This window comes from Talpa europaea (assembly GCF_964194135.1).
Source record: "Talpa europaea genome assembly, chromosome: 7".
Taxonomy (NCBI): Eukaryota; Metazoa; Chordata; class Mammalia; order Eulipotyphla; family Talpidae; genus Talpa; species Talpa europaea.
The window spans coordinates 125,634,275-125,661,878 of record NC_140074.1 but is presented as its reverse complement, the minus strand read 5'-3'; the positions used below and the strand labels follow the sequence as shown (position 1 = coordinate 125,661,878).

Below are 27,604 nucleotides of genomic sequence, written 5' to 3'. Positions count from 1 at the left end.
ATGCTACTGGCTACGTGCTCCACGTGCACCAGTGGAGCCCCTCTTCTCCCTCCCAGTGGTTTCCTGGTACTCTCTGCCAGGCTCTAGCTTTGATCAGAAGTCCACAGAACCTAAACTTTCCTGAAGCCTCCCTCCAGCTGTTGGCCTTCATGGAAGCCTCCTCTACAGAAGATAACCCCCACCAAAATGGATTTTTTTTCTCATAGTTGCCCATAACAGAAATTGGAATGGTGTACTTTTTGTCACTTCAAATTCATTGTTTCCTTTCCACCTGCAATCACTAGTGCTCTTTTGAGGTGCATAGTCTGGCCCCATACCCCTTGTCTCTCCTCATGCTGCCCTCTACCAACTGCTAGACGCCACAGTGCATAAATTCTTACATTCCTGCAACCATGTGAAAAACCTTGCACTCACACTGTATCTTCCCAGCTCTGATGACAAGCCCACTTCTCTCTCTTCTGAAAGAGATTTTTTGGTCAGGTGCTATTTTCTTACTATTTTTGTTGACTGACAGCAGCAGGTTTCAGGAACTCCTTGCTCAGTAAGGCTTGTTGTTTTAGTACAAGTGTGACTAACAAAGAGTGTATGCCTTTATTCCCCCCTTTCAAGGTTTTAGAAAACCAGAAGTTAACTTTTCTTAGTTGCCTACCAGTTACTGCTTTTGCTTACTATATGCTGCATGCCAGTCTACGATCTCCAGTGCATTGCCTCATGCAGTCCTCCCCAAACTCTGATATAGGTGCTATCATTCATTCCTTTTTGTTACTAGTATTTTTTTTTAAATAGAGGCATGTTTTATTTATTTGTTTGTTTTGTTTATACATGCACTGGGTACAGTCAGAAGCGTGGGAGGGTGAGAGAATTCACCAGAGCCAGAGCGGGGAGCAGAGCAGGCAGAAGGACCGAAGTACACTGCTGAGGGGAGCAGCGGGCGGCAGGAGAGGTCTGCGCGCCATGTGGGACCCTCCTCTGGTGGCTGGGGAGCAGCCGGGGATCGAACCGGCGCCGCAGAGGCCGTGGGCAGCTTCGCAACCCAGCGCTCAACCGCTGCGCCACTGGGGAGGCCCTGTTACTAGTATTTTATTCCTCAAGGGATGGTAATCCCTTGTTATCCCCTTGTCCCTTCTCCCCTCCCGCACCGACTGTCCTGAGCAGCCCTCAGAATGTTGAGAGATACCCATTGTTTTAAGTGTCTTACGTTACAACTGTCAAGAAGCAGTAACTTTTAAGAAAATGATTTTATTTTAAAAATTACATAATTTCATAAAAATTGTTGGGACTGTATATAGGTAAGACATCTAAAAATAACTCTTCTAGTTTAGATTGTTTACTGGCTCAGTTCTAGTTCTGATTTGGTGAAGTCCAGAAATTTTACCAGTGAAGTCTGGCCTCACGGGAAGGGGTTTTTACTGTACTGAAAGGAAGCCATTTGAAGCCGAGATCTGAAGCGCTCAGCTTCCAGCTCCCGGAAGAAAGCATCGTCGTCGTTCTGTGTTATCATATACTGCAACTGCTGGATTTCCTTCTCCATCTTAGATCGCAGCTCCCTCTTCACCTTATGTAATGTCTAAAAGAGAATCATGTCATTGTGCTAGTCACAAAATTTATCCGCGCCTCCATCTATTTTTATGCCCTTTCCACCTACCAGCTCTCATCAAGCTCCTGCAGTAATTTAGCAGCAGCTCTCAGAGACCTGAATAGGTGAATGTAAAATCAAAGGATAAATATTTTGCATCATAAGTGGATCTTATTAGTATTCAGTCCATGCCCCTCCCCGCAAAAGATATTATATGGCTATTTCCTACTTCTTAAAAACGTAAAGAAATTATTTTTATCTTGTTCATTATTACCTGGGTCTGGGCTTTCTCTCTGGCTTTGAGTTCTTGACGTTCTTGTGATATAGCTTCTGCCAGTAATGAAAACTGTTTACAGGGAAGATAAAAAACAATCTTTTGTCTGTGGTCCAAAGATTACTTATCTTTGTTTCTATACTTAATGTTCATAGGCTTGTGATTTTTACTTTAGTTGAAACAGGGCAATATGGAATATATATTATGGTTAAACACTAGTATGTTTCATCTTAAATTTAAATCTTTGGGGCCTAACCTGTATAGTGACAAATTGAGTTAATGTCTGGAGCTTTACTGTTTAACAGATCAAGCTAACTTTTGACACAGCTGGTTAGGACTAAGCACATTAGAATGTCAGTGAAGCAAGAGTGAGCTCACCTGGTCTTTATAGTAGTTCTCCATTGAGTCCAGTTCGTTCTGGTGTTGTTGCTTTTGTTCATTTCTCTTTTCTTTGGCATAGTTTCTTAGGTCTCGTAATCTCTGCTTCTGAATTTGTAAGCCTTCTTCAAACAGTTTCTTAAATATCTGTCAGTTATTCAATCAGAAAATAGTTATGCTGAACTTCACTGGAGAGATGTACTGATCATATTTTACAAAGGTTTTTTTTTTAAAGTAACAGCTCTGAGATATATGAAGCTCTATACCCATTAGGAGCCTCCTATTAACCACTAAATCATTCTTATCTATAGCTTTGCCTGTTCTGGACATTTCATATACATGGAATGTATGTTCAGCCTTTTGTGTCTGCCTTCTTTCACTTAGCATAGTTCCAAGATTCATCTATAGCATGATGCTGTATGGATGTATCACTTTTTTTTTAAATCCAGTGATCAGTTAATAGACATTTGGGTGGTGTACTCTTTTTGGCCATTATAAATAATGGTAATGTGAACATCTGTGGACAAGTTATTTGTGTGGATATATCAGGAGTGAAACTGCTAAGTCGTATGGTAGACTATATTTAACCTTTTGAGAACTGCCAAAATATTCTGAGAACTGTTTCTAAGTGGCTATGCCATTTTACAAATCCACCAGGGAAGGTGTTCTAATTCTCCACAATTTGCCAGTATTTATCTTTTTTTCTTTAACCATCCTAGTGTGTAAGAGTGGTAGGTCAGTGTGGTTTTGATTTCTATTTCTGTGATGAATAATGGTTTTCTTTATCTTTTCTTATATTTCATATATCCCATACATACTATATCTTTACTACTTTCAGAAAAGAAGTCTCAAGCAGCTAAATTTATTAAGAAGAATCCCAGGGCAGAAACATTATACATGTGCTATGTTTGGGGGTGAGGTGGTTTATTATCTAAGCAGGACACAGGAAACAAATTGTTCAAAGAATTTGGATATGCCCCCTTGCCCTCCACTGATTAGTAACAATTCCTGACTGAAGAACTGGTTCTTTCAGCCATGCATTTGTTAGCTAGCACTACTGCCTTTGTCAAGTTATTTTAACCTCTGAAAACCTTTTCATTTATTTTATTTATTTTTAAAATTTTTTTTAAAGTAAGCCTGAAAATTTCAGATGTAGCTTCAGTTTTTTTTAAGACTGGAATTTTAAACTGTAGGTTTGTTAATGGAACACTTTTACACAACCAAGGTCAAAACCTTTTTAATCTGTATAACCCACCTCAGAGTATTTAGCCTCTTTACCTATAATCACCTTAATTTTTTTTTTTTTTTTTTTTTTTTTTTTTTTTTTTTGTGGGACCCTCGCAGGTGGCCGGGGATCAAACTGGCGCTGCAGAGGCTGCGGACAGCCTCGCAACCCAGCGCTCAACTGCTCCGCCACCAGGGGAGGCCCTCCCTCACATTAATGTTTTATGCTAGCAGTAACATTTACTGACAGTTTGGAATCCCAAAAGAGTAAGCATTCCAGCTTGATTAGAATGAGAGCGCACATTCTTGTGCAAACACACACCTCATAGCATATCTGTCCTACATTACCTTCCTGATTTTGTGTGGAATCTTAAGTCATCTTTCACACCTTAAGCTTCTCTTTCATAACCTGTTCCCAAACTCTTCAAGTAACTGTACTAAAAAGTACTTCTGTGTAGGAGGTGAAAGAAAATTAAGACCTTAAATAAGGGGAAGGGATAGATGCACTGTGGGTAATAAAATAAGGTGTGAACAAGTCTGAACTCTTACGGTTAATATTTTAGAACTTGGATTTGGATTCGGGATTCAAATTTGGCAAGAGTCACAAAGGCGGTGGAATGAATGTTAACAACTGACAAACTACACCTTTTTAACAGGGTCAGATGGAAAAAGCCATATTTACCATTTCTTCCCGGGTTCTCATTCTCAACATTTTGGCACGCAACTGAACTCTATATTCATCATAATATTTTCGGGCACGAATGATCTGCTGCCGATTTTCTTTTATCTTTGATTGAGTCAACTTCTGCCTATGAATTCGGTCCTTGAAGTCTTGCTAAGAAAGGGAAAGGGGATGGGAGAAAGAGTTAAGGAAGAGGAGATGGACTCCGGTGTTGTCATCTGCCCCATTCCTCCTCATAGTGTTTTTAAGCAGGAAGTCAAGTGTGGCGGACCAGTGGCCTAAGGCCTGAGCAGACAGAGAGCCTTTGGCACCTCAGTCCAAAGAACTGTCCCAGTGAGCCCCCTCTGTTGCAGAGAACAGCAGTGTTCAAGGTGGAATTAGGGATCTCATCTCCCCATTCCACCAGAGGGTCACCTAAGCCTCACTGAGATGTCAGTTTAAAAGTAACAGAAAAGGGATTGGGGTCAAAATAAGGGGGTTGCAATTGCATGGGGAATATAAAAATAAAATTCATTTAAAAAAAAAAAAAAGGTACCAGTTGTTCTAATAAAAAAAAAAAAAATTTAACAGAAAAGGGCCTCCCTAGTGGTGGCAAGGGGTTTAGCACCACACCATGAAGCTGTCTGCAGCCTCTGCAGCACAAGTTCGATCCCCAAGCGGCCAGGGAGCAACCCACATGGCACAGCAGACCTCTCCAGTCTCACCCGCTGCTCCCCTCAGCAGTGTATTTCATTGTCTGCCTGTTCTGTTCCCTGCTGTCTCTGGTGAATCTTCTCACCCCCCGCATCTCTGGCCTTTACCCAGCTCTTATATGCATAAATAAATAAATCAATCTTAAAAAAAAAAAAGGGAATAATTACACACACTTTCAAACAAAGCTTAGTCAAAACTAAGAAAATTTAGACAATATCTTATAAAACAGTGAGGATGAAATGAGGCCATGTACATAAAGCTTTCAACTTGGTGTTTAGATATTTGTCCCCCTCCATTCCCAATACAAAAGTACCACATTCAGTTCTTGTGATGACTTCCCCTTCTTTTGGAATTGTTTAGAATAGTTCTCTACACTTTGCTTACTCTACACTCAACCAAGGGTTTTTAAATCTTTTAAGCTGTTAGCATCCCTCCGGCATGCTACCTTTGCTCTGCTTTCTCCCTTCGTTATACTCAACAAAGGATGTGTGTGCTATGTACAGTTCTAAATCCTGTCACAGTGGAGGCTGGTAAACTACCTTAGCTCTTTACTTGGGACCTGAGAAAAATGGGTAAAGACAAAAAAGCACTAAAATGCAACCATCTGGCGCCTTGAAGGGGCTGTGGAAGTAGAGACAGATCTGGATTAAAATCTCAGCCTATGTATGGGGAATATAAAAAGAAAGAAAAAGAAAAAAAGGAAATAAAATCTCAGCCTAGCCCCATACTCATTATGGGGGGCCCAGGGCAAGTCAATAGGTATCTCAAAGCCTCAGGTTTTCTATTTCAAAGGAAATATCCCCAGTATGTCACTATAAAGATAAAATGAAACTACATATAAAGCACCTAGCACCTTTTCCCCTCATCAGTTTTGGCTGAAGGGCTAGCTGGCTTCCACATGTAAGTGTTAGTTGAGTTTATAGCTTGTACATATAAAAGTAAACAATGCAACTTAACTTCAAAATTACAATACCCAACTTGCTTTTGACATACCAGTCTCTTGTTATGTTCATATTCTTTCTTGACAAGTGCAGTAAGGAGATCCTGCCTTCTTAAGGCTTCTTCTATCTTTTAGGGGAGCAGAAAAGGAGGTCAGTAATGCGATTCACTACTCCGTAAGGAAAAGTTCTTCCCCTTTGTGGGTTATATTTCTATGCTTAAATTTGACAGTTCACTTACTTCATCCTGGAGTTTCTTCTTTGATCGATTTTCTCTACATGCATCCTTTTTGAGCTGTTCAATCTGTGCAATTTGCTGTTTCCACATTTTGCTTAGTGTTTGTCCAGAAACATAGAGAAATGGAAACTGCTCCAGCATCAGAGGCAGGAGACTCTGTTCATTCACTTTCACTGCAAGGTAAAAAAGCAAAAACAGAAACAAAGACACTCTTAATCTGAGACAGACTGATAGCTTTTAATGGCAACTATCTTTCTTTCTTTTTTTTTTTTTTTTTTAAAGATTATTTATTTATTTATACAAGCACTGGGTACAGTCAGAAGTGCGGGAGGGTGAGAGAATTCACCAGAGTTAGAGCGGAGAGCAGAGCAGGCAGATTGACGAAGTACACTGCTGAGGGGAGCAGCAGGTGGCAGGAGAGGTCTGCGCGCGCCATGTGGGACCCTCGCCCGGTGGCTGGGAATTGAACCGGCGCTGCAGAGGCTGCGGGCAGCTTCACAACCCAGCGCTCAATCGCTGTGCCATCAGGGAGGCCCTTAACGGCAACTTTCATCCCACCTTTCTGCTAGATCAGAGCTTATCTAAATGATGTGGTTCTGATCCTGAAAAGAACATTCTAAATGTACATACTTCTTTTGCTTTCCTTTCTTTGACCTGATTAAGCCAACTACTTATAAAGATGAAAATAAACTCAACAGTCCTGACTGAAGACATGCTGGTCTTGTGAAGGTCCAGCTGACCCGCTCAGCTGACTCGGTGCCAGGGTGGATGCTGTGCGTGTGGTCAGACTCCTCAGCCCTCCTTGGAGGCAAAGACTGTCTAATGGGATGTAGTTAAAAGGCCAGCGGTCTTTGAAGCTGCATCCTGGCATTTCTCATGACCTCGTTTTCTCCATAATGGGACTCTTAACACTCACTGGAACAAACTGTAAATATAATGGAGCTGAACAGGCCATCTGTTTGCTGTGGAACACCTCTCTGGTTCTGCCACCTTCCCAGAAACCAAAGGCAACCAGTGGAAGTGGGCAGAGTGAAGCCAAAGCTGGTATTTAAGAGTTTTAAATGAATGCCATAAAGAGTTTTATCTCTCTTTACAGAAATCTACCATATGGCAGTGATAAAAGAAGGAACTTTCTCCAGCTGACTTGTGGATGTTTTCAGTGTTGTGTCCTTGGAATGTAGCACACACTTTCAAAGGATGCCAGCTTTCCATAAAATACAATTTTGTGGTTCTTACTTGGAACTGCTTTATTTGGCAAACCATCTCTTGGACTTTGAGTTGTGGTTCTTCTAGAGTAAATCTTCCAGGGCTGACTACATTTTGAAGTTCCTTTACGAACAGCTCTGTTTATTTTGTCCTTAGAGCAGATATAAAACAATAGAAATAAAGGAGAGATCTAATAACTTTCATAGATCATCTTACATATTACATATTGACAAAAATAACTAGTCACCAGTTTAAACGCCTGCCTTCAAATTTCTAAAATCTGGTTAGTATTTATCTTTCTTAGTTAAAAGCATCTTTTGGTCCCCGGCATCCCTTAGAATTTGAAAAGCCACTGAATCCTCTTCAAGTTTCATCCCCACCATAGTCCCACACTTAAAATACAACCACTCATACTGTTTTGATGTCCATGCTGCTTTGACAACTTTTCCCATATAGATTAAAATTTTTTTAAACAATGCTTAGTTATCATCATACTATACTATATATCATGCTTTGTTAACGAACATTTTTAGCATAAGCATTTCCCCCCTGCTTTCAGCTAGCTCCTGTAACCATCCCTTTGAAAGGCTATTAAAAAACATATGCTCTGGGTGTTCTCCAACCAGGTACAGAGTAACTGGAACTTGCTGTCTTCCCTTATTCTCCTTCACCCTGTCAGCCTCAGCCATCTTTCTCATCACCTTTGATGAACTGCTGAACGGCAGAACCCTTTAGAAACTGATGGAAGGAGGAGAAATACTAGTGTTCTTTGGTGCTACATCTTACCCTTTCTTAGAACTTGGCTGCCCTCTGAATTAAGAGAAAATCCTACATCAAGAAACGAAATCCTGACTTCTGAGGAGCTAATCAGTCCTGCTGATTCTTTTTCCCTTTTAGAAAGATCATCTCTGTACTTCCCAATGATCTGATCAAATGGCATTTATTACAGTAGAGACTTTTACCCACTGTTTCCTCCTCCTCATTTATTCCTAGCAGTCCAGTATTCTCTTGAACTTTATTTCTTCTTAGTTCTCTTTCAAATGCTTCAGTTAGTGCCTAAAGGGGAAAAGGCAATATGCTATCAATAGTTATTAAAAACATGCACAAGTGAAAATGAAGGGAAAAAATTGACCTAAGATTCTGCCATTCCCTTTCTTTTTTAGATTTGTTGGGACATAAAATGAAATTTCATAGAACACTTGTTTTTGTTAGTTTGGTTTTTTTTTTTAAGATTTATTTATTTATTCATACAAGAGCTGGGGTACAGGCCAGAGATGCCTGTACCAGAGAGGGGGTGAAAGGCTTCACCAGAGACAGTGGGGAAGCAAAACAGGCAGATCTACTGAAATACACTGGTGAGAGGAGCAGTGGCTGAGACAGGAGAGGTCTGCTGCGCCATGTGGGTTGCTCCCAGGCCTCTGGGGATCAAACTCATGCTGCGGTATCTGGGGATAGCTTGATAGCTCTGTCTTTTAACCCCTGCGCCACCAGGGAAGTCCCAGACATTCTTTTTTTCTATTTCTTCTTTCCCATATCCTATTTGTTGCCATTTCTCTTAAATGCAAATAGTAAATTTTTTGTTTAGGAACCAAAGAATATCCAAACAAATTTAAGTCAGTGATAATATTAAATATAAGAAAGGGTTAAAGCTCCACCATACTGAAAGTATAGCAAAATGTGTTCAACTATCAAAACAGTGTATTTAAGGTATTGTGGAAACTTTATGCATTGGGTTGCAAGCATATGTCTTTGATGAGTTGGATATTTAAGTATTTATTGTTAGCAGTTTTTAAAATAATTTTGGTTACACATCATTTTAAGACATCTGAACTTATTTCAGCTTTTAAAATACTATTTTAAAATATCATTATAAAATACTACTATAGCAAATAACTTGAATTCTAAATTTATGCTACATTTCAAAATTCTTGCCTCTTACATAGCAGAAAGCCTTCCTTGTTAATCATACCATTCTCCTTGTTGAAACCTCAATCACACTTTTCATTCTTATATTGGGCACTTTCATCCTATCTACCACTCAAGTGGTCTGATAACATTTAATTCACCCCAAATTCTTTTTCATCTCTGAAAATAATCAATCCCGATCTCGTTCTTAATGCACTGGAGCTGTGGGCTATATGCAACAGTCTTATCAAGTTTCATAAGTGCAAATTTTATGCTCCATAATGAAGGACATAAATGTTATGTTACATAATTTTTGATCATGTACTCAGCTCGAGAATATCAAATGCATTCTAAGCTTTTAACCAAAGCATGTTCCTTGGTGCACTTGACTTAAGGTAACTGGTATGTACCTTTGCTTGGCATCGGCGTTCATCTGTTTCTTTTGACTTTTGCTGTCTCTTTCTCTCCATGAGGAGCTGCTTGTTTCTGTTAACTGGTGATGGAGAGAGTGAATGAGATCTGTAGGGTGACTTTCTATGCGTGGCAAGTCCTACAATACAGAAGGGACATATGCATTTGTTCCTGACAGCCAGAAATGTTAAGTTGGAAGCCTAGTGGTTGATTTTTACCAAATCCAAGATACAGACTGTAAATGTGCAAAATGTACTCTCACCTATAATTAATTTGTATTAGTTTGTATGGTTAGCCACACCAAGTAAACAGACATAGGTATTTACTATCTCAAATAAATACTTAGGTTCAATATACAACTTTGGGTTGAAAATGAAGTAACATATGAAAAACCTGCTGCACACAAAGGCCCTCATTTAAGTGCTCCCGGTGAAGGAGGAAGAAGAACATATTAAACGCTTTGAGCCGTATGTCTGCAATCCTTTTACTTGCCTGTGTCCTGAGGAGGTGAAGTGCATATACACATGTACATAGTTTATCTGCATAAAGCTCATGCTTTTGAACAAAAGTTAATGTAGTTTAGCGTTTTCTAAGTAGTCCTGAATCTTCCTTACTTAGTAATTAGTCCTCCTAATTCCACACTGCCCAAGAGATTAAATAAATCACTTCTCTCTTCAAACCTTTTTATGTTCCATTCTTCTTAGGCAAATGCTAGTTGTGAAAAGGGGAATTGTCTTAGTGGTTCCCTGGGCCATCCTCATCCTGCTATGTCTGGAATGAATAGGTACCTGGCCTTCGCTTCTTTGGTCCACATTCCATGATGCTGTCACTGTGCTGAGATAGTGTCTCTTCATTTCCAGTATCTTCTTCATAGTCAGTCGTTTCTTTAGTTCGATTTCCCAGGGCACATTTTAACATCTATAGAGAAAATTCTCTTCAGTATCATTCATTGATTTCAGTTAGAATGCAATTTGGAAGTAAACAGAACTTTTAAAAAGTTATCAGCCCTGATAATGAATTTTCAGATATTTATGCATGTCTAGTTTTTCAAGGGCATATTAGTGCTACAGATTACTCAGTCTCAATAAACTTAAAGTAAATCAGAGATTTATTCAATGCTAGATCAACCTATAATACTGTATTTTTGAGAATCTGAGATCCATCCAATTTCACATCAACTCTGTCTTTGACTTGATAACAAGTAGAAACTGTATAGATGGGGCCTCCCCGGTGGCGCAGCAGTTGAGCGCTGGGTTGCGAAGCTGCCGGCGACCTCTGTGGCGCCGGTTCGATCCCCAGCTGCTCCCCAGCCACCGGAGGAGGGTCCCACATGGCGTGCAGACCTCTCCTGCTGCCCGCTGCTCCCCTCAGCAGTGTACTTTGGTCCTTCTGCCTGCTCTGCTCCCCACTCTGGCTCTGGTGAATTCTCTCACCCTCCCGTGCTTCTGACTGTACCCAGTGCATGTATAAACAAAACAAACAAACAAACAAATAAATAAAACATGCCTCTATAAATTAAAAAAAAAAAAAGAAAAGAAACTGTATAGATGTATGTAAACAGTTTAACATAATCATTCATATTAACTGACAATTCATTTTTATAAAATTTGGGTTAAGTCTATACCAAATTTCGTTATACCATGAAAATCCAGGTGATAATTTCTCATTCTGTCATACCTGCTTGACTTATGTAACATAATGAGACAACTAATTTTCTAGTACTTTAGTTTTATCTTCAAATTGGAAGATCACAGAAATGTTAACAAAGCATGGGAATCTCAGTATAGATAATAATCAAGACTTACCCAATCTAGTTCAGAGAGCCGCTGAGAGAGTTTCTCTGATACTGCATGTAATTCTTGTTCTGTTAACCTCTTTCTGGGCCTCTGGGAGGAAGGTGAATCCCATGATGAGACTGCAGTTTTGTTTTCATATCTGCAATAAGTGACCATGTGACATTAAAATAGCAAAATATACCTGGTTAAAAAAAATTGAATTTTTTAACTGTAAATACTTTAACAAATATTACATACTGGTCTTCACAGCCAAGTTTAGACACTACACTACCCTTACTTTTTGCAAGTCCTTTGCAAACAGAGTATAAGCATTAAGAGCTGCAGTAATGTTACCTTTTTCCTTTGGGAAGTTTCCTTGTCCTAGGACACTGGACCTGCGCTGGATATATTTCCTGTTGGCTATCTTTAGGCGACTTGGAAGTGAAGAAAACACTATCATCTGGTTCCTTTTAAAAACAGAGAAAATTGCTTTGGAAGAAGATACAACAAATCACAAGTGCAAAAGTATTAAAGTAAACATTATCTTTCTAACCTTAGAAGGAATCTTACAGAAAATATTCCTTACGATGTTTAACAGCCTCTAATTTCACTTCATTATCTTTTTCTTTTATTGAAGCAAATTAAATACTTTTAGTAAACTATACTATTGTCATTTTAAAAAAAATTTAAGTGTACGAATTCTGCTCTTATTACAAAATGAACATTCCCACTTAACTGCCACTCAAGTCAAGAATTGGAATATTACCAGCAACTTAGAAGCCCTTCTTCCACCATCCTTCCTGAGACTCCTGCAAAGGTAATCCTCATCCTGTGATCTTTTTTCAGTTTTTAATCTGTCCACCCTCCTACCTGAATAGATGACCAGAATGTGTAGGATGGTGGTCACCTAATGCTAAGGATGCTTATTTCATCTTTGTACTTTTTCTGCACTGTTGGAATTTTTAATAATATTATATCATTGTTTATAAATTCAACCTTTGCAGATATGCCTGCTTGTTCTTGTTTCTAGGAAAAGAGGGACAAGATGGCCATATTGGTCTTTTTCCCATGAGGAAAGAGTGGAAGCAAGTAGGTCAAGATGTTAATAGTAGTTAATGCTAGGTAACAGGATTGTGGAAGAAAGGTTCTTTTTCATACTTTCTTGAAGTTTTTAAAATTATTTAATTAAGGGCACACAAAATGGGTTCTGAAGCCAGAATGCCTGCGATTGAATCCTGATTCTACAGCTGCTGTGTGACCTCAGACAATACTCAACCTCTATCAGTTTCCCCACGGGAAATAAAAAAATTATAGTTGCTTCAGAGATATTGTCAGGAATAAATTATGCAATACCTATAAAGTACCTTGAACTGTGCCTGGCACAAAAGAAACACTTAATATGTGCTACTGCTACTCCCTTATATGTGCTACTCCTTAATATGTGTTAGTTCCCATTGTATACATTTCTCCTGTCCTTGTCTTGCTAGAATAAGATCATGCAGGGATAAATTTTAAGAAGTGGCAGCACTCTGATTGGTACAGTATCCTTGACTAATACAGGTAGACAGACACCCCTTTAAAACTATAGAAAACAAGCATTTCTACTCACCACAGAAAATGTGGTGCCCTCTCCAGTAGAATTCATGGCAGGGGAGCAGTGACTTGAATGCAGGTATTCTTTACCCATGGGGCAGGATGCTCGAGGCGCTGAAGGGTGGTAGGGTGGATGTAAAGGAATAGCAGATTGTATAGGCTCCCCTAGCTTTCTAGCACTTGGAATCATATCCACAGGAGGAATTTCCACTAGTTGAACAAATTAAAGTAACATTAAATGAAACTAAGAAATAATAAGAAATAATCAGTTTACATACATACATATCTATATAAGCATGTTCAGACGCACTGCTTAGAAATACATTTTTAACTAGATTTTTAAAAAAGCACGTAAGATATAGGTAAAAAAAATTGCTATCATAAAAATATTCTCTGAAAAGTTATTTTAAAATTAAAAATTATTAAAAGCCTAAGTGGTTTGAAGAACAGCTATATAAATTATGATTCAGTCACATGTCATAAAAGTAGTTAGCCATTAACAATGACACAATACTGAGCACATGACAATCCCAGAGCTAACTACAAGAGGCTGTTTTTTCAAGTTACTATGTTTTGTCATTCACGAAAAAATCATAGACCACCAACTAAAATACATATTAGAGAATCTTGTACAAGTCTTAAAGTCTCCTTGCGAGGAGAAAATTCAGATAATAAAGGATGCAAAAATATGTGACCAAAAATATGGTCATCTTAAGAAATCAGGGCTCATAATTAATAGCAAGCAAGATCATGTAAAACCAAAAAGGACTGCATTAAGTATAGAGTGACAAAAGTAAAAAGACTAATATAGGCAGTAGCAATTGTCCCAAGAACTAAACAACACAGAGCAGTGACTTCAGGAACTAATCATACATTTACTCACTGTTTTCAATAAAGGATGTCCTACTCTTGGACAAAAAACTAGATGAGGGAGGTTTCAGCATCTCTTCATGTGATGTGGAGGATGGTATGGGTGAGGTTTTTTTAAACTGCATGTCATTAGGATCTTGGGTACCTAGAAAAGAAAATATTAAGAGGTAAAAATCTTTTTAGGTAGCAAAATAGTTGCTGAATGTTATACTAATGTCAGAAAGCTCTATACCCAGAAGTTAAAAATCTCAAAAAAAATTCTCGGGAATGGCATAATCATGGAACTATGAGAGCAACATGTAGGTCTGTAGTCCAGAATGATTTATACAACTTAAAAATTTTACACAGTGTGTTATTACTTTGCTTTAGAAAAATAAGTGTCAGAGCTTTATAATATAGGCTGATCTGTGTGGGTATATCCCTAAGATAACTGAGATAAGTCAAACAAAATGTTTCGTCCAATTTTTTAATGTTTAATATACTGAATCAACTTTATATTGTTATTACATAGAGAACTATGCTAAAATATTTCTGAAATTGAGGGAGCATCCACTTTGCTCCCTTAGAAATCCATAATACATAAACTGTCCAAGTGAAATACTCATAACTTTCCCACTCTAAATGACTAGTCCTTCTTCAGTTTAAGGAAAAGTTTCACCATAAACTTATCCCTCACTTTGAAGATACCAGAATGTACCCTGAAAACTCACTATTGCCATTATGTACAATTGCCCTAATCACTAAATACAGAAAAATTCATCTTGTACTCCCTAAGAGCCATGAAATATGTACTAAGACACTATATATTTAAAACATTTTGATACACCTCTGACAACTTTTAAAAATTAACATTATTTTTGTGCTTTCCTTTTCCACAATCTAGTTCAATATGGCCATTTTCAGATTAAAATGTGATTCTCCTCCATAACTTATTTCACATGAATACCATCTAAGATCTAATATTCAAAATTCATAACTGGGTCCACAGTTTCTCTACTATCTGAGTTTGATGTCAATTCATTTTTACCAGGCTGATGCATTTTTTCTTGGATCCATTTTCCTGAATGTCTCTCATATGCTGCCTGTTTGATGGAATTTCTCCTAAAAATCTCATGCTTAGCTAATAGCTGGAACCTTTATTTGTCAGGATGAAAGTTACACATTCAAATATTTCTCCTTAATCTTTATATTGTCTGATGATGTACTCTTAGATACTGCAAAAACTTTGAGCTTCTCCACTGAAAACATAATTTCAATTATATAAACATCTACATGATAAATGTACATTTGGTTTACAAAAAAAATGGGAGGCCCTGAGTAGAAGAAAATGGGTGATGGTGATCAAAAGTTGTGTATAAATGCTTCATTATAAGTACCTCATGAGGATGTACTGTACAGCAAGGTGACCACAGTTAATACTGTAGATATGTATCTCTGAAAGTCACTAAAAGTACCATAACAGTTCTCATCATAAGAAAAAAATATTCTGTGTGGTGATAGATGCTAACTAGACTTACTATTGTGCTCATTTTGAGATATATATGTATCTCATATATGTGAATATGTATCTCATATTGAGACATATCTATAGACGATGTGTAGCACATATACCTTATATATATAATGTATAAACACACACACACCCAATAATTGTTGTGCACCTAAAACTAATGTTTCATAGTCCAGGAACCAAAGCCTGTATTAGATGCTTGTGAATGTATATGATGATGGGTATGTGATGACTTAAAACCAAATACAAAGGTAGTTACTATAAGCATTTATATCAAGTTCAAACATTTTTCCAGGCTTCTCTCAACTTTTTCACTTCTGCCTTAATTGCATTATAATTTGAACACCTAAATTCTGAGAGCAATTCACTTTTGATAGACAGTCTTTCTAGATGGCATTTGCTGTCATATTCCATTTCTAAAATCACATCCCTTCCATCTTCTGTCACCCAACTCTCTACTTCAAGAAACATTCTTGTCTAATCTACACTTGACTCTGATCATTCTATTACTTTGTCTTTCCCAGTGGCAAGCACATGTCTTTGATCTACTATCTAATCTTCCAGATATAATTTATTAAGTGCAGCATCTATTCCTTGAAATCAGCATTAATGATGAGACTTAAGTTACAGACAGTTCAGTCAAGTTTTCAAATTTCACACTTGAAGTAACTGAGGCTCAGAAAAGTTAAGGGTATTGCCATATTCATACAGCCAGTACCAGAGCCTGGATGAGATTATAATAGGTCACTTGATTCCCAATTTAATGTAGTTAATTCCACTCTAACATTCATGTTCTTCTGCTCAAAAAAAAAAAAAAAAAAGTTATTGTGGGCTTAATGTTTGCTAAATTTTGAAATATTAGGATGAATAATTCTATAATATATTTCATTTATCTGTCTTTTTTTATTGGCTGCCTCCATGAGAATGTAAGTTCCATGAGGGAAAGGATATGTGTGTTATTTTGTTTACCACTGTATCACCACTGCCTGTCCAGGGAAGGCATTAAACATTTGCTGAATGTGTATGAGATATGGCTTCTGTCCCTGGGATTCAGATTTTACATAATAGACAAACTCACATTTACTATGCAGTGTGAAAGATGTTCACCAAAATAAGGTGAGAAGGACACAATGTCGGAATGCAGAGCCTCAAAGTCCAGGGCAGGTAAGGGACACGGGTGTCTGTTGGTTAAGTTTGCTAGGAAGATAAAGGAAGCAAGAGTATCCCAGGAGAAGAAACAATATGATGCCAGGAAAGAGTATGGCAACCAAGGAGGGCAGGAGAGAAAGTTGAATGGAGTCTGACCTCCTCCAGCAGGTCTGGCAGATACTCAGGTTTACTGTGAATAAGCAGTAAACTACTGGAAATGTGACCTAAATCTTGGGAGAAAAATTGCTACTGGATTATAGACGTACTGGCTGAAACATGAAAAAAGTGAGACACCCAATTCAGGAAACTATTCCTAAAGGTATTGAGAGTGTACTGCATCTAGAATTCCTTCCCACACAATACACAACAGACTTGAATATACCTATTTGCTCATATGCCTGTAGAATCACATTTGATTGGTATTGGTTAACACCCAGTGGGTAATGGCAGTATTCTGGAATTTCAATTCTGATATCTGATTAGGGTTTTCTCTAGTCTTCTCAGCATATAAACACTCCTAAGTATTGACTATTACATTTCTATATCTGTATGTTGAATAAAAATAACTGATTTTAAAGTTTACTCACCATTACTTCTGAGTGAAAAGGTGTGTGCAGTATCTCCAAGTCTAATTAGTTCACCAGTGGATTCTGTTTCATCTCCATCCCAAGTGGGACCCAGTGCCTCAGATGACAAGGAGTACCTGAAAGAGTTCCCTCCTTTACACTGGGTCAGACCATACCACAGAGGGCCCTTCCCATAAGACTCCTGAGAGTTGCTTCAAGCAGCCTCCCTGTGGGTGTTCAGATTACTCAATGCTATGTACAGAAAAAGGGAGACTTTCTGTGGTTAATCAGTTTTATTTTGATTATGGAAACAACTGTGAATAGCATCAAAGATTAAATATATAGGAGAATACACACAGAACTAACAACATTGGTTACTCTAGGGATATGGGACTGAAGGGAAGTCTTGGTAGGGCATTAATTTTGCATTAAATATCCTGTACTGTTTCACTTTTACTTTTTTTTTTTTTTAAATCTAATAATGAAAAATAACCTCAAGAAATTCAGCTTATGGTATCCTTTAAGACACATTTCCCACAAGGTACTATACCTAAACATCAAGGCACTGTACTTTTCAAACCTTGACTAATGAGTATCAGCTATTCACTCAAACTTTAGTTAGCAAGAAGTACAACCATATACACCAAGACATAATTAAAATGACAAAGATTAAGAATAAAGAGAAATTCTAAAAGCAACTAAAGAAAAATGAAGTATATACAAGGGAACCCATTATAAGATATCTGCAAATTTCTTGACAAAAACCTTACGTAGGTCAAGGTGTGAGCATGGAGGGGGAAAAAAAAACAAATCTTACAAGTCAGAAGGAAATGGCATGATATATTTAAAGTGCTGAACATAAAGGATTTCCAACCAAAAACACTCTACCCTGCTTGACTATTACACAGAATTGAAGGAGTGATAAAGAACTTTATAAACAAAAATTAAGAGGATTCATCATCACTAAACTACCCTTGCAATACTAAAGGGACTTCCATAAAATGAAAATAAACCCTACCTAAAAGCAGCAAGACAGTGAAAATATATCGTGTGGTAAGGGAGGAGAAACTGTGCATTATTAGAATGAGTTCATGATTAATCTACCTACTATGTTACAATCTACCTAATGGGTTATAATCTAATGATATAAGGTATCCCTCATACATAAACCTCATGGTAACCCCAAAAGAAAAATCCATAGAAGAATTAAGAAACTGAAAAGGGAATTCAAATGTAACACAAAAGGAATTTACCAAAACACAAGAAAAGTACAAACTATGAAAATATCCAAAAGACAAAAAAATGACAAATACTTACATTTTAATAATTACCCTAAAAGTTAACGGCATGATTCATCAATCAATAGGCACAGAGTGGCTGGATGGATCAAAGAACACTAAAATTTATGTGAAACCATAAAAGAACCCCAAATAGCTAAAGCAATCTTGAAAAAAAAAGAAGATGGAAGCATCATTACCTGACGTTCAGGCTATATCACAAAATGACAGAAATTCAAACAGTATGGTATAGAATTAAAAACAAAGATCAATGGAATGGACTAAAAAGCCAAGAAATAAACCCACATCTAAAATGACAGTTTATGACAAAGGAACCAGGATCATACAATGGAGAAAGAAAAAATCATTCTATAAATGGTGTGGAAAAACTGACAGCCACACGCAAAAGAAACTGGATTATAGTCTAACTCCATACACAAAAATATACGTCTTGGATATAAGACTTGAAACTATAAAATGCATAGAAGAAAACAGGTGATACAATCATGCATCAGCCTTATAGATATGTTTGGGGAGTGACAACTCCAATGTTAAGGGAAATGAACTAAATAGCTTCTGCACAGTGGGGGAAAAAAAGCAGAAAGGAATAAGCTTACTAAATGGGAGGAAACAGCTGACATACATCTAATAAGGGGTTAATATCTAAGGTATCTAAAGATTTAGACAACCCAAAATTCAAACAACCCAATCAAAAATCAGAACATCTGACTACACCCTGTGTCTAAAAGAAGACAAATAGAGGGTCAGCAAGCATATGAAAAAATGCTCATCATCACTTATTAGGGAAATACAAATTAAAACCATAATGAGGTAACTCACACCTGTGAGAAGGGCTTACATAAAAAGACACGTTAATGGGCCTCCCCTGGTGGCGCAGCAGTTGAGCACTGGGCTGCAAGGCTTCCTGCAGCCTCTGCAGCGAGTGTTCATTCCCCAGCCACCGGCGAGGGTCCCACAAAAAAAAAAAAAAAAAAAAAAAAGACACGTTAACAAGCGTTGGTGAGCGTTAGAAGAAAAAGGAATGTAAACTGGTAGAACCACTTTGGAAAAGAGTGTGGCGCTTTCTCAAAAACCTGAAAATAGAACTACCATGTGATTAGCATTCCCAATTCTGCATACCTATCTAAAGAATATAAAATCATTAACCTGAAGAGTTACATGCACCTCTGTTAATTGCAGCACTATTCACAATAGCCAAGATGTGGAAAAAACCTAAGTACCCACTGATAGATGTTTGAATGACTGGATAAAGAAGATGTGTGTGTGTAAATATATATAACAGATGAAATTTTGCCATTTTCAGAGAAAGGATTATGCAAGTGAAATAATTCAGAAGGAGAAACTATCATATCATCATACCTATATACAGGAATATAAGGAAACAAAGCAAATAAATAGACACAGTGGACTTTTTGACAACAGAACTGAGGTAACCAGAAAAAAAGATTGGTGGTCAGAGCTAAGATGGAGGGGATCCAAAGGATGGTGGTGGATTTATGTTTAATATTTAAAATAAATGAAAACAAAACAGAAACAAGTGATCAACTCAGAGCGGGGGGAAATACATATCTATATTTTGTCTATGAGAGTACAAATTTTAAAGCTCTTAAGGCTCTGCCTCTAGCTTAAAGATATGAGAGGGAGGTGGGACAGAGGTATTAAAAGGTAATTAGGGGGGCCTCCCCAGTGGTGCAGCGGATTAAGTGCAGCGCTGTGAAGCTGTCCACAGCCTCTGCAGCACTGGTTCAATTCCCGGCTGACCAGGGAGATTCCCTCATGGCAAGGCAGACCTCTCCTGTCTCCCCCGCTGCTCCCCTCAGCAATGTACTTCGGTCCTTCTGCCTGTTCTGTTCCCTGCTGTCTCTGGTGAATTCTCACACCCTCCCGTGCCTCTGGCCTGTACCCCAGTGCTTGTATAAATAAATAAATCTTTAAAAAAACAAAAAAAAGATAAAAGATAATTATGATAAAAACAGGAACAACCGCTTCATAGGTTAGTAAATTACATCATAGGTTAGTAAATTACGATGCACCGATATGTTATACATGATTTAAACATGACAGTTTAAAAACTGATGTGTTAAAAATTTAAATACAGGAAACAAAATTATGTATATAGATAGTATCACAAAATCCAAAAAAAGAAAAAAAGATTAATATACAACAAAATGTTATCAGCAGTTATTTAAGTTCTGAATGGTAGATTTCACCTTTTCTTTCTGCTTTTTTATTTTTCTGTACTTTACAAGTTCTCTGTAAGGAACATAAACTACTCTGGTGATCAAGGGAAAAATTAAAAACAAGCAGGTGGTTAATGCTTTTATATAGCTGAAGGTGCTAAAAACTCTTGGAGGCTTAAAGTATGACAGATTAGTAGAATTTTCAAATTAGCTTTGCCTTTTTTTGCTGCCATTCTGGTGTAATAATGTGGAATTTTAATCCTTAATAGAAGGGAAAGAGTAACCTGTTTTGATTGAATTCCCAGACACTGAGTCCTACCTCCCAAAAGAAGCTCTTTTCCATGATGATTTGGAATCGTTGGTACTTTCTGGCCCTTCCAAAGGTTCCCCGCTATGGGATTCTTTAAAACCTTGGTCACTTTCACCTGTTTAGAATAAAAACAATACCAATAAAAGCCCAAGTTAATACTATTTCTGTACAGGGGTATTATACGCCTACACAGAATTTTTATTAGTATTAGAATTTATGTCAATTGTAGTTGCTGCTAAAAACGGTTTTTGGATAACTTCATTAATAGGAAGCTTATTCTTAAATGGATCATGTATTATTCTATCCCTGATACGGCAGTATTTACTTAACCAATCTCAAATTATTAATGCATATTGCTTCCCCCCCTTCCCCCAAAGATAAATAACATTGCAATGAAGATTCTAATGTGCCTAACTCGCTATTATTTCCTTCGGATAAATTCCTAGAAATGGGATTTATTAAGCCAAAGATTGTAAGTAGCCTTGTATACTGCTAATCCATTTTATTTTTTTTTATTTTAAAGATTTATTTATTTATTTATACAAGCACTGGGTACAGTCAGAAGCGTGGGAGGGTGAGAGAATTCACCAGAGCCAGAGCGGGGAGCAGAGCAGGCAGAAGGACCGAAGTACACTGCTGAGGGGAGCAGCGGGCGGCAGGAGAGGTCTGAGTGCCATGTGGGACCCTCCTCTGGTGGCCGGGGAGCAGCCGGGGATCAAACCGGTGCCGCAGGGGTGCGGGCAGCTTCGCAACCCAGTGCTCAACCGCTGCGCCACCAGGGGAGGCCCCGCTAATCCATTTTAAATAACCATAGCCCCTTTGGAAAATATGGCAATGCTGATTTTTACAAATATCATTACAAAGCTTACAATCAAAATTTCACATAATAAATTGTTACCATTGGGGAACTGGGCTGAAGAGTAAAATAAAGAGTAGTCTATCACAAATCTAAGCATAGGCTGAAGACAGAAACACACCACTTCTTTCTGATGCCTCAGCAACATCTGAAATTTTTAGCAAAAATAGCAGTTCTGATACATGAAATTTTAGAGTAAGGAATTTTATGAACGGAATAAGCAATTTTAGCCAGAATTTAGCTATTAAAGTTTTAAGTAATTTACATGCAATATCCAAGATGGCAAAAGACATAATGATGGTCTAGGGTAGTTAAGTGTTTTTAAATACTTGGAGTAGTAAGAATTGAAATTCACTTCATGAATTAGGTATATTAATGACTGTATTTCCTTAGAAAAATAAGCAAAAAGATAAAAGGCAAACAAAGAGAGAAATAGACTATAAGCCAAACCAACTTTCAATTCTTAACTTACTTTTCTCGTCAGATGTTTCACTGATGTGTTCTGTAAGATATTCGAGCAACCCATCAAATATTTCTAGCAGATTCTTAATAGCTTCTTTATCTCCTCTTATTATATTTTCTCCTAAACAACAAATATAAAGCTATTAAAAAATTTAGCCGAGAAATAAAAAGTCTCATAATTTTGAAATGGATAGACCATTGTGAAAATACTGTTCAAGAATACAAAGATCAGAAACTAACCCAGGAGAAACAATGGTTATCATAAATATTAAAAACATTAATTTCCTGCTGCCTGATTATATTTTGAGAAATAAAAGGGGTAGCCTTGAATACAGTGGTTGACAACTCACTGGCATGTTCCTTCCTTTTATCAAGAAGCAAAATAAGTGGACTTGAGAAAACATCCTCTGTTAATTTTGTACCAAAATATAAAGCAGCCAAACACAAACTTACTAGGTTAGGGAAACAAAATGGCAGGATGTAGGAGCCTCCTCATGTGATTTGTTCTGAATAGCAGGAGAGTAATATTACAACAAAAACCAAATGTGTTGGGGTATTTTCACCAGGAATCCTAATAGTTTCTAAATGTATATTAATTCCTATTCATTTTGTATAGATTATCCCATTTTTCTGATTAAAAGTTATCATAGCTCTGCATATTAAAATCCTTTTTAATCTCACCCGACCCCCAACCTCTCCAGGATCAACTCCTACCACATTTATACAAGAAGGCGATCTAGTCCCTAGCACAGTACCTAGCCCATGATAGATCTTCAACAGATGTTAAGTTGAAAGGTTAACAAGGAATGGATTGGTAAAAAGCAGGGAAACTTGACATGTTTTATGTCACCTAAAATGGACTCCACTCAACATCAGGTATGAGTGGAACTTAATTCTTTTGAGTAGTCCTTTTGGGTAATTCTTTTGGGTAATCCTTTGGGAGACCATGCCTGATGTGCTCATGAGTTCAAACCAGTATGGGAGAAGCACAGTAGAAATCTGAAATTTGAGAGAATGACCATTTAATAACTTCAGATATGACACACAACAAACCTAACCTGGAAACTTGATGTCTTAAAATACAACAAGTAAAGATAAGACAATGTGTGGGGATTTTTCTGTTTAAAACTAATCGGAAATATTGTTTTTAGATTGCATGTTTTTCTGGCTTAACAAGATACACAAGTATACACAAGGGTATACTCAGCAACTTCTCAGTTTCCAGGATGGGGAGCATACTCCACCAACCCAGCAACTAAGACTGCCTGCCAGAATGCAAGGCTTCACAATGTAGGAGAAACTGCTTGAAAACACAAGGATTGAAAAACTGCCTTACAGTCTACAGGACGAGGTAAGTACTTTTGCAACTTCTCATGGGGTGGGTGTGAGTTGTTTGGGGTGGGGGGTGCGCTTTGCATTAAAAAGTTCTATAAGTAGACATAACCTTGCTACAGGATGATTGAAAAATATAGAATTGTTCTAGTCAGGTGATTAATTCCAAGTGGCAAAAGCACAGTGAAATGTGGGGTTATCTTTCAGAGTGAATTATCTCTAAACAGATTGACCACATTTGCTCTACTAGAACTGCAAGATAGTTTTTACAAAACATTTCTTCTTGTCAACATATAATTGAGATGTAAATGATTTATCCTGATCAATATTTACATCCTTTACTTTTACAGAGTAAGTAACATAAACCTTCTCTTAGTGATTTACATATAATTTCAAGTTTCTAAGAGTCCCTCTGTTTACTAGCTTGAAATAATTTACTGGAGTAGTCCTCATTTTCTCGTGATCTACAAATAGAGATTTACAAATACTTTGGTATGTTTGGCTTCAGAGTACAAGCACAGTAGGTACATTTTATTTTGGAAAAAACAGTTCAAAAAGAGTTTACAGTTTTATTTATTTTGAATAGATAATATATTCACATGGTTCAAATTCAAAAAGTGTAGAAGTTATATCAAGTATTACAGGTTACATGCATAGCTGAAGAGTCCTCCTGCTTGCAGTCAACTGCTTACATATTCTCCCCACCGTTGTTTTTACAAATAACACCATACCGGGCACGTTATTGTAACTGCACCACACTTTTCTCACAAAATACATACTGGAGATTGTTCCACCTATGTGGAGCATCATATAGAGAGAATCATTAATTACCCTGTACAACTGCAGAGTAGTTTCCTATCTGGATCTATCATAATTTATTTAACCTATTCTTATTAATGAACCTTTAGGTATATCTGATTTTAGTTCCTATAAACAAGCAAAATGGCAGCTTTAAAATAAAGTAACAAACATACCTCAAGCTACCAATTAGGATACTATACTTCAGACCCAGATCCATCAAACTCAATATTTGATTCTCTTGGAAATGCTCAAGGATGGCTGCTGTAACTATACCAGTCAACCATCTTGGCTTTACTCTTGCCATTTGGCCTGTTTCTTAAGTTAACTCATTTAATTGATTAATGTACAGAGTTCTACTTAACAGATTATATTAGTAAAATGAGTAATTACCTGATATGTGAGACAAGCTGACCTGCAGGTAATCCAAGGCCAATGAATCAATTACTGCTTGTACATTGTGAGCTTCATCTTCTTGACTCCTAGGAACAGCTATCAGGTCTGCAGGAAAAAAGCTAAATGACTTTGCATCTGTGAGAGTCCAAGGTTTCAGCTATCTGTTTCTGATCAGGCTTCTGAGTATGCTTAAATATTACAATAATATCTGCCCCCAAACAATAGGCTATAAAGTAGAAATAAAGCTAATAGAGCCTGAATTGCACCTAGAATCTTATTGGTTGAATATAAAGAAGATAAAACCAAGTCCTCAAATTCAAGGAGATACAAACACTCTAATAAAGAAGGCAGTATGTGAGGATGAAACCCATGAACTGTGGGCTGTTTTCCATGAGTGAGAAAAACCCCACAATAGGTGTGAAAGGAGGATTCTTGTATGTCCTGCTAAAGTAGCCTGCAGAGAATTATTGGTGTAAAAGTTTTAAAAATCAGTACAGACCAGAGTGCAGAATGATTTTAATATAAAATTAAATTTGGAGGTTTTTTTCTCTGGTGTTGAGGAAGATGGCTACTTCAGGGTAGGATGAAAAAAGTTTTTAAAAAAACTGGTCTAATAACTATATATGTCTCTGAACTCTAAGAAGTATTGAGACTAGTACCAAAGATACCAGCTAGAGTTCTTCCCCATAATTCCAGAAAGTGATGAGGGCACTGACTCATAGTAACAATGGGAAAGGAAAAGAGACCATACAGAGTTTAATGGTTATAAACTATATGAAAAAACAGAGGCAGTGAGGAATCTAAAGGCAAGGACTCTGAAATATTTAATCAGGCATATAAACAAATAATGTGTGATACCTCTGAAAGAAATGAGCAAGCCACAACTTTTGACAGGACTATGAATTTCTGAATTTACTGGTAAACTATATTCATATAGTACAAACACCAGTTCTTATCCCTAACAGTGGCTAAGTAACAGGACCAATGATTTTCCAAGTCCAACTCAACCTCAAAACCTTTGAACGGTACATTTACAGAAAAGGTGTGACTTTTATAAGGCATTAGGCATGATTAAACAGTGATGACTAAAACTAGTCAAACTGATATGATCATTAAGGTAATGTATGCAACCCTTTAGATAGAAATAAGATGCAAACAAAAAGAAAATGGAGATTTTACAAATACATAGGATATACAAAGAAAGGCACTAGAAACTTTTGGCCTAAGAGTGTATTATTCCCACTTTTTAGGACCCTTACCTGGTACCTTTTCTCCCAAAATGGATTGATAAAGAGCAATAAAAACATTAGCATCACAGTCTTCTAGTTCACGTATTCTCAGGTGTATGTGACATTTCAAAAGGAGGTTATTAGCAATGGTTACCCACTCTGTTGGGGAAAAAAAGATAAGACTTGAGTAGCATGATAAAAGTCATACAACGTACATTAAAAAACATGGGCACACAAAAACACATTGAAACATGTAGAAAATAAGGAATTTTTATAAAATTTTAGAGGCCTTCTTAGGTAGGCATGACTTTTTGATATTTATTTTTCCCTTATTGAGGTAACATTGGCTTACAACACTATATATGATTGGCAGGATTTTAAAAAATATGTATTTAATTTCTTAGGATGACTCCAGAATGATAGTTTCAATGCAGTCAAAATTAGGATGCAAATTCAGTTTTTACCTTTGCAACCTAAACTCTTTATTTACCAATAGTTCTTATTTTACAAGCCATACGTAAGTGTTTTAACCACATTTACAAGTAAATGGGACTATAATGTGATAAACAAGATAGTTAGTGAGAGTCCGAAGCCACTAGAAGCTAATGAATGTTGCTTCATATTCCCAATAGCACGAGCCATGTTTTCACCCAATTATCTTGTGCAAGGGAGAATTTCTCTGGTGCCCAAGTAGATGGTGATTAACTCAGACTTAAGAACCGGAGTGATGACGCCAACACTACTGCATTTGTTAGCTCTGAAGTCTGATGGATGTGAAAGAAAATATAGGGAATAAATAAAAACGTGTCTAAATTCAGAACTACTACCTCACCAATACAGGTGAAGTTCGCGTCCCACACCCAGATTACTCGAGTCGGGATTATTAAAAGCACCTCAACAGTCTCTCGATGAAAAGTAATTTAAAAAGCGTGAAACATCTGTTGCCTGAAATGACTGGCAATAAGGGGGCAAGTTCTGTATTAGGTTCCGTGCACTTGGACGCAGGTTGTGGGAACGAAGCGGGTATGTATTCCGGGCACGGTCTCCCCTCACAAACGAGAGGGGGAAGAGAGGGAGGGAGAAGGGGAGAAAGAAACTCTTCAAGGCCTGTGATCGCCCCGTGCCCAAGTCCACGTCCCACCGTTGCCCAAACCATGACAACCGGCTTGAACGCCGTCGCGGAGAAGGGAGGCCGGCGTCCCCGACAACCCAACCGACTCGCTCCGCAAGAGCGATGCCAGTCGGAGCCGCTAACTCCAGGGGGCACCGAAGAGAGGACTCCGCCGTCCTTCCACTCTGGCGGGGCCGTCGACCCCTCCTCACAGTGCCGTTCCCCAGAGTTGAACCCCGCGTCCACCATGCGAGACCCGCGCGTCCGCGGAGCCGCCCCCCTCCCGGCAGCCCGGCGAGCTGCGCTGTCGCCGCCGAGCCCCCTCCCCTCCCCGACTCGCGCCCCCCCGCCTCCCAGCGGACCGAGCGCCGGGCTCAGGGCCCCTCTCCCGGGCACCCGCCTGCCGCCGCGGGGCGTCAGTGACGAGCCCCGCCGGCACCCCAGACCCGGCGGGGGCCGATCGGAGCCTCCGGATAAAACGGGCAGGGCCGTTCGGGGGGTTGGACGGCTTCAGGCCACACAAACCGAGCCTCCAGGCGGAGACTCACCAGCCTCCGGGAAGGCCATGTCGCGGACGCCGGTCGCCGCCAGACGCCCGGCCGAGCGTGCGGGGTACGGTGTCCGGGAAGGGCCGCGCCGGGGGG

General features: G+C 38.2%; 1 protein-coding gene across 1 annotated transcript; it reads right to left on the bottom strand.

Moving 5' to 3' along the window:
- Positions 1–1,390: 1,390 nt before the first annotated feature.
- Positions 1,391–26,364, bottom strand: CEP95 (centrosomal protein 95; the record flags this gene model as incomplete). Its single annotated transcript, XM_084238041.1, has 20 exons — positions 1,391–1,567; positions 1,851–1,922; positions 2,229–2,375; positions 4,135–4,287; positions 5,821–5,891; positions 6,003–6,176; positions 7,240–7,360; positions 8,176–8,265; positions 9,525–9,664; positions 10,314–10,443; positions 11,331–11,460; positions 11,655–11,767; positions 12,910–13,103; positions 13,777–13,908; positions 17,010–17,125; positions 20,786–20,891; positions 22,105–22,215; positions 24,618–24,725; positions 25,880–26,008; positions 26,340–26,364. The coding sequence occupies 20 exons, from the start codon at positions 26,362–26,364 to the stop codon at positions 1,391–1,393; spliced, it is 2,439 nt and encodes an 812-aa protein (XP_084094167.1).
- Between the last annotated feature and the right edge of the window lie 1,240 nt (positions 26,365–27,604).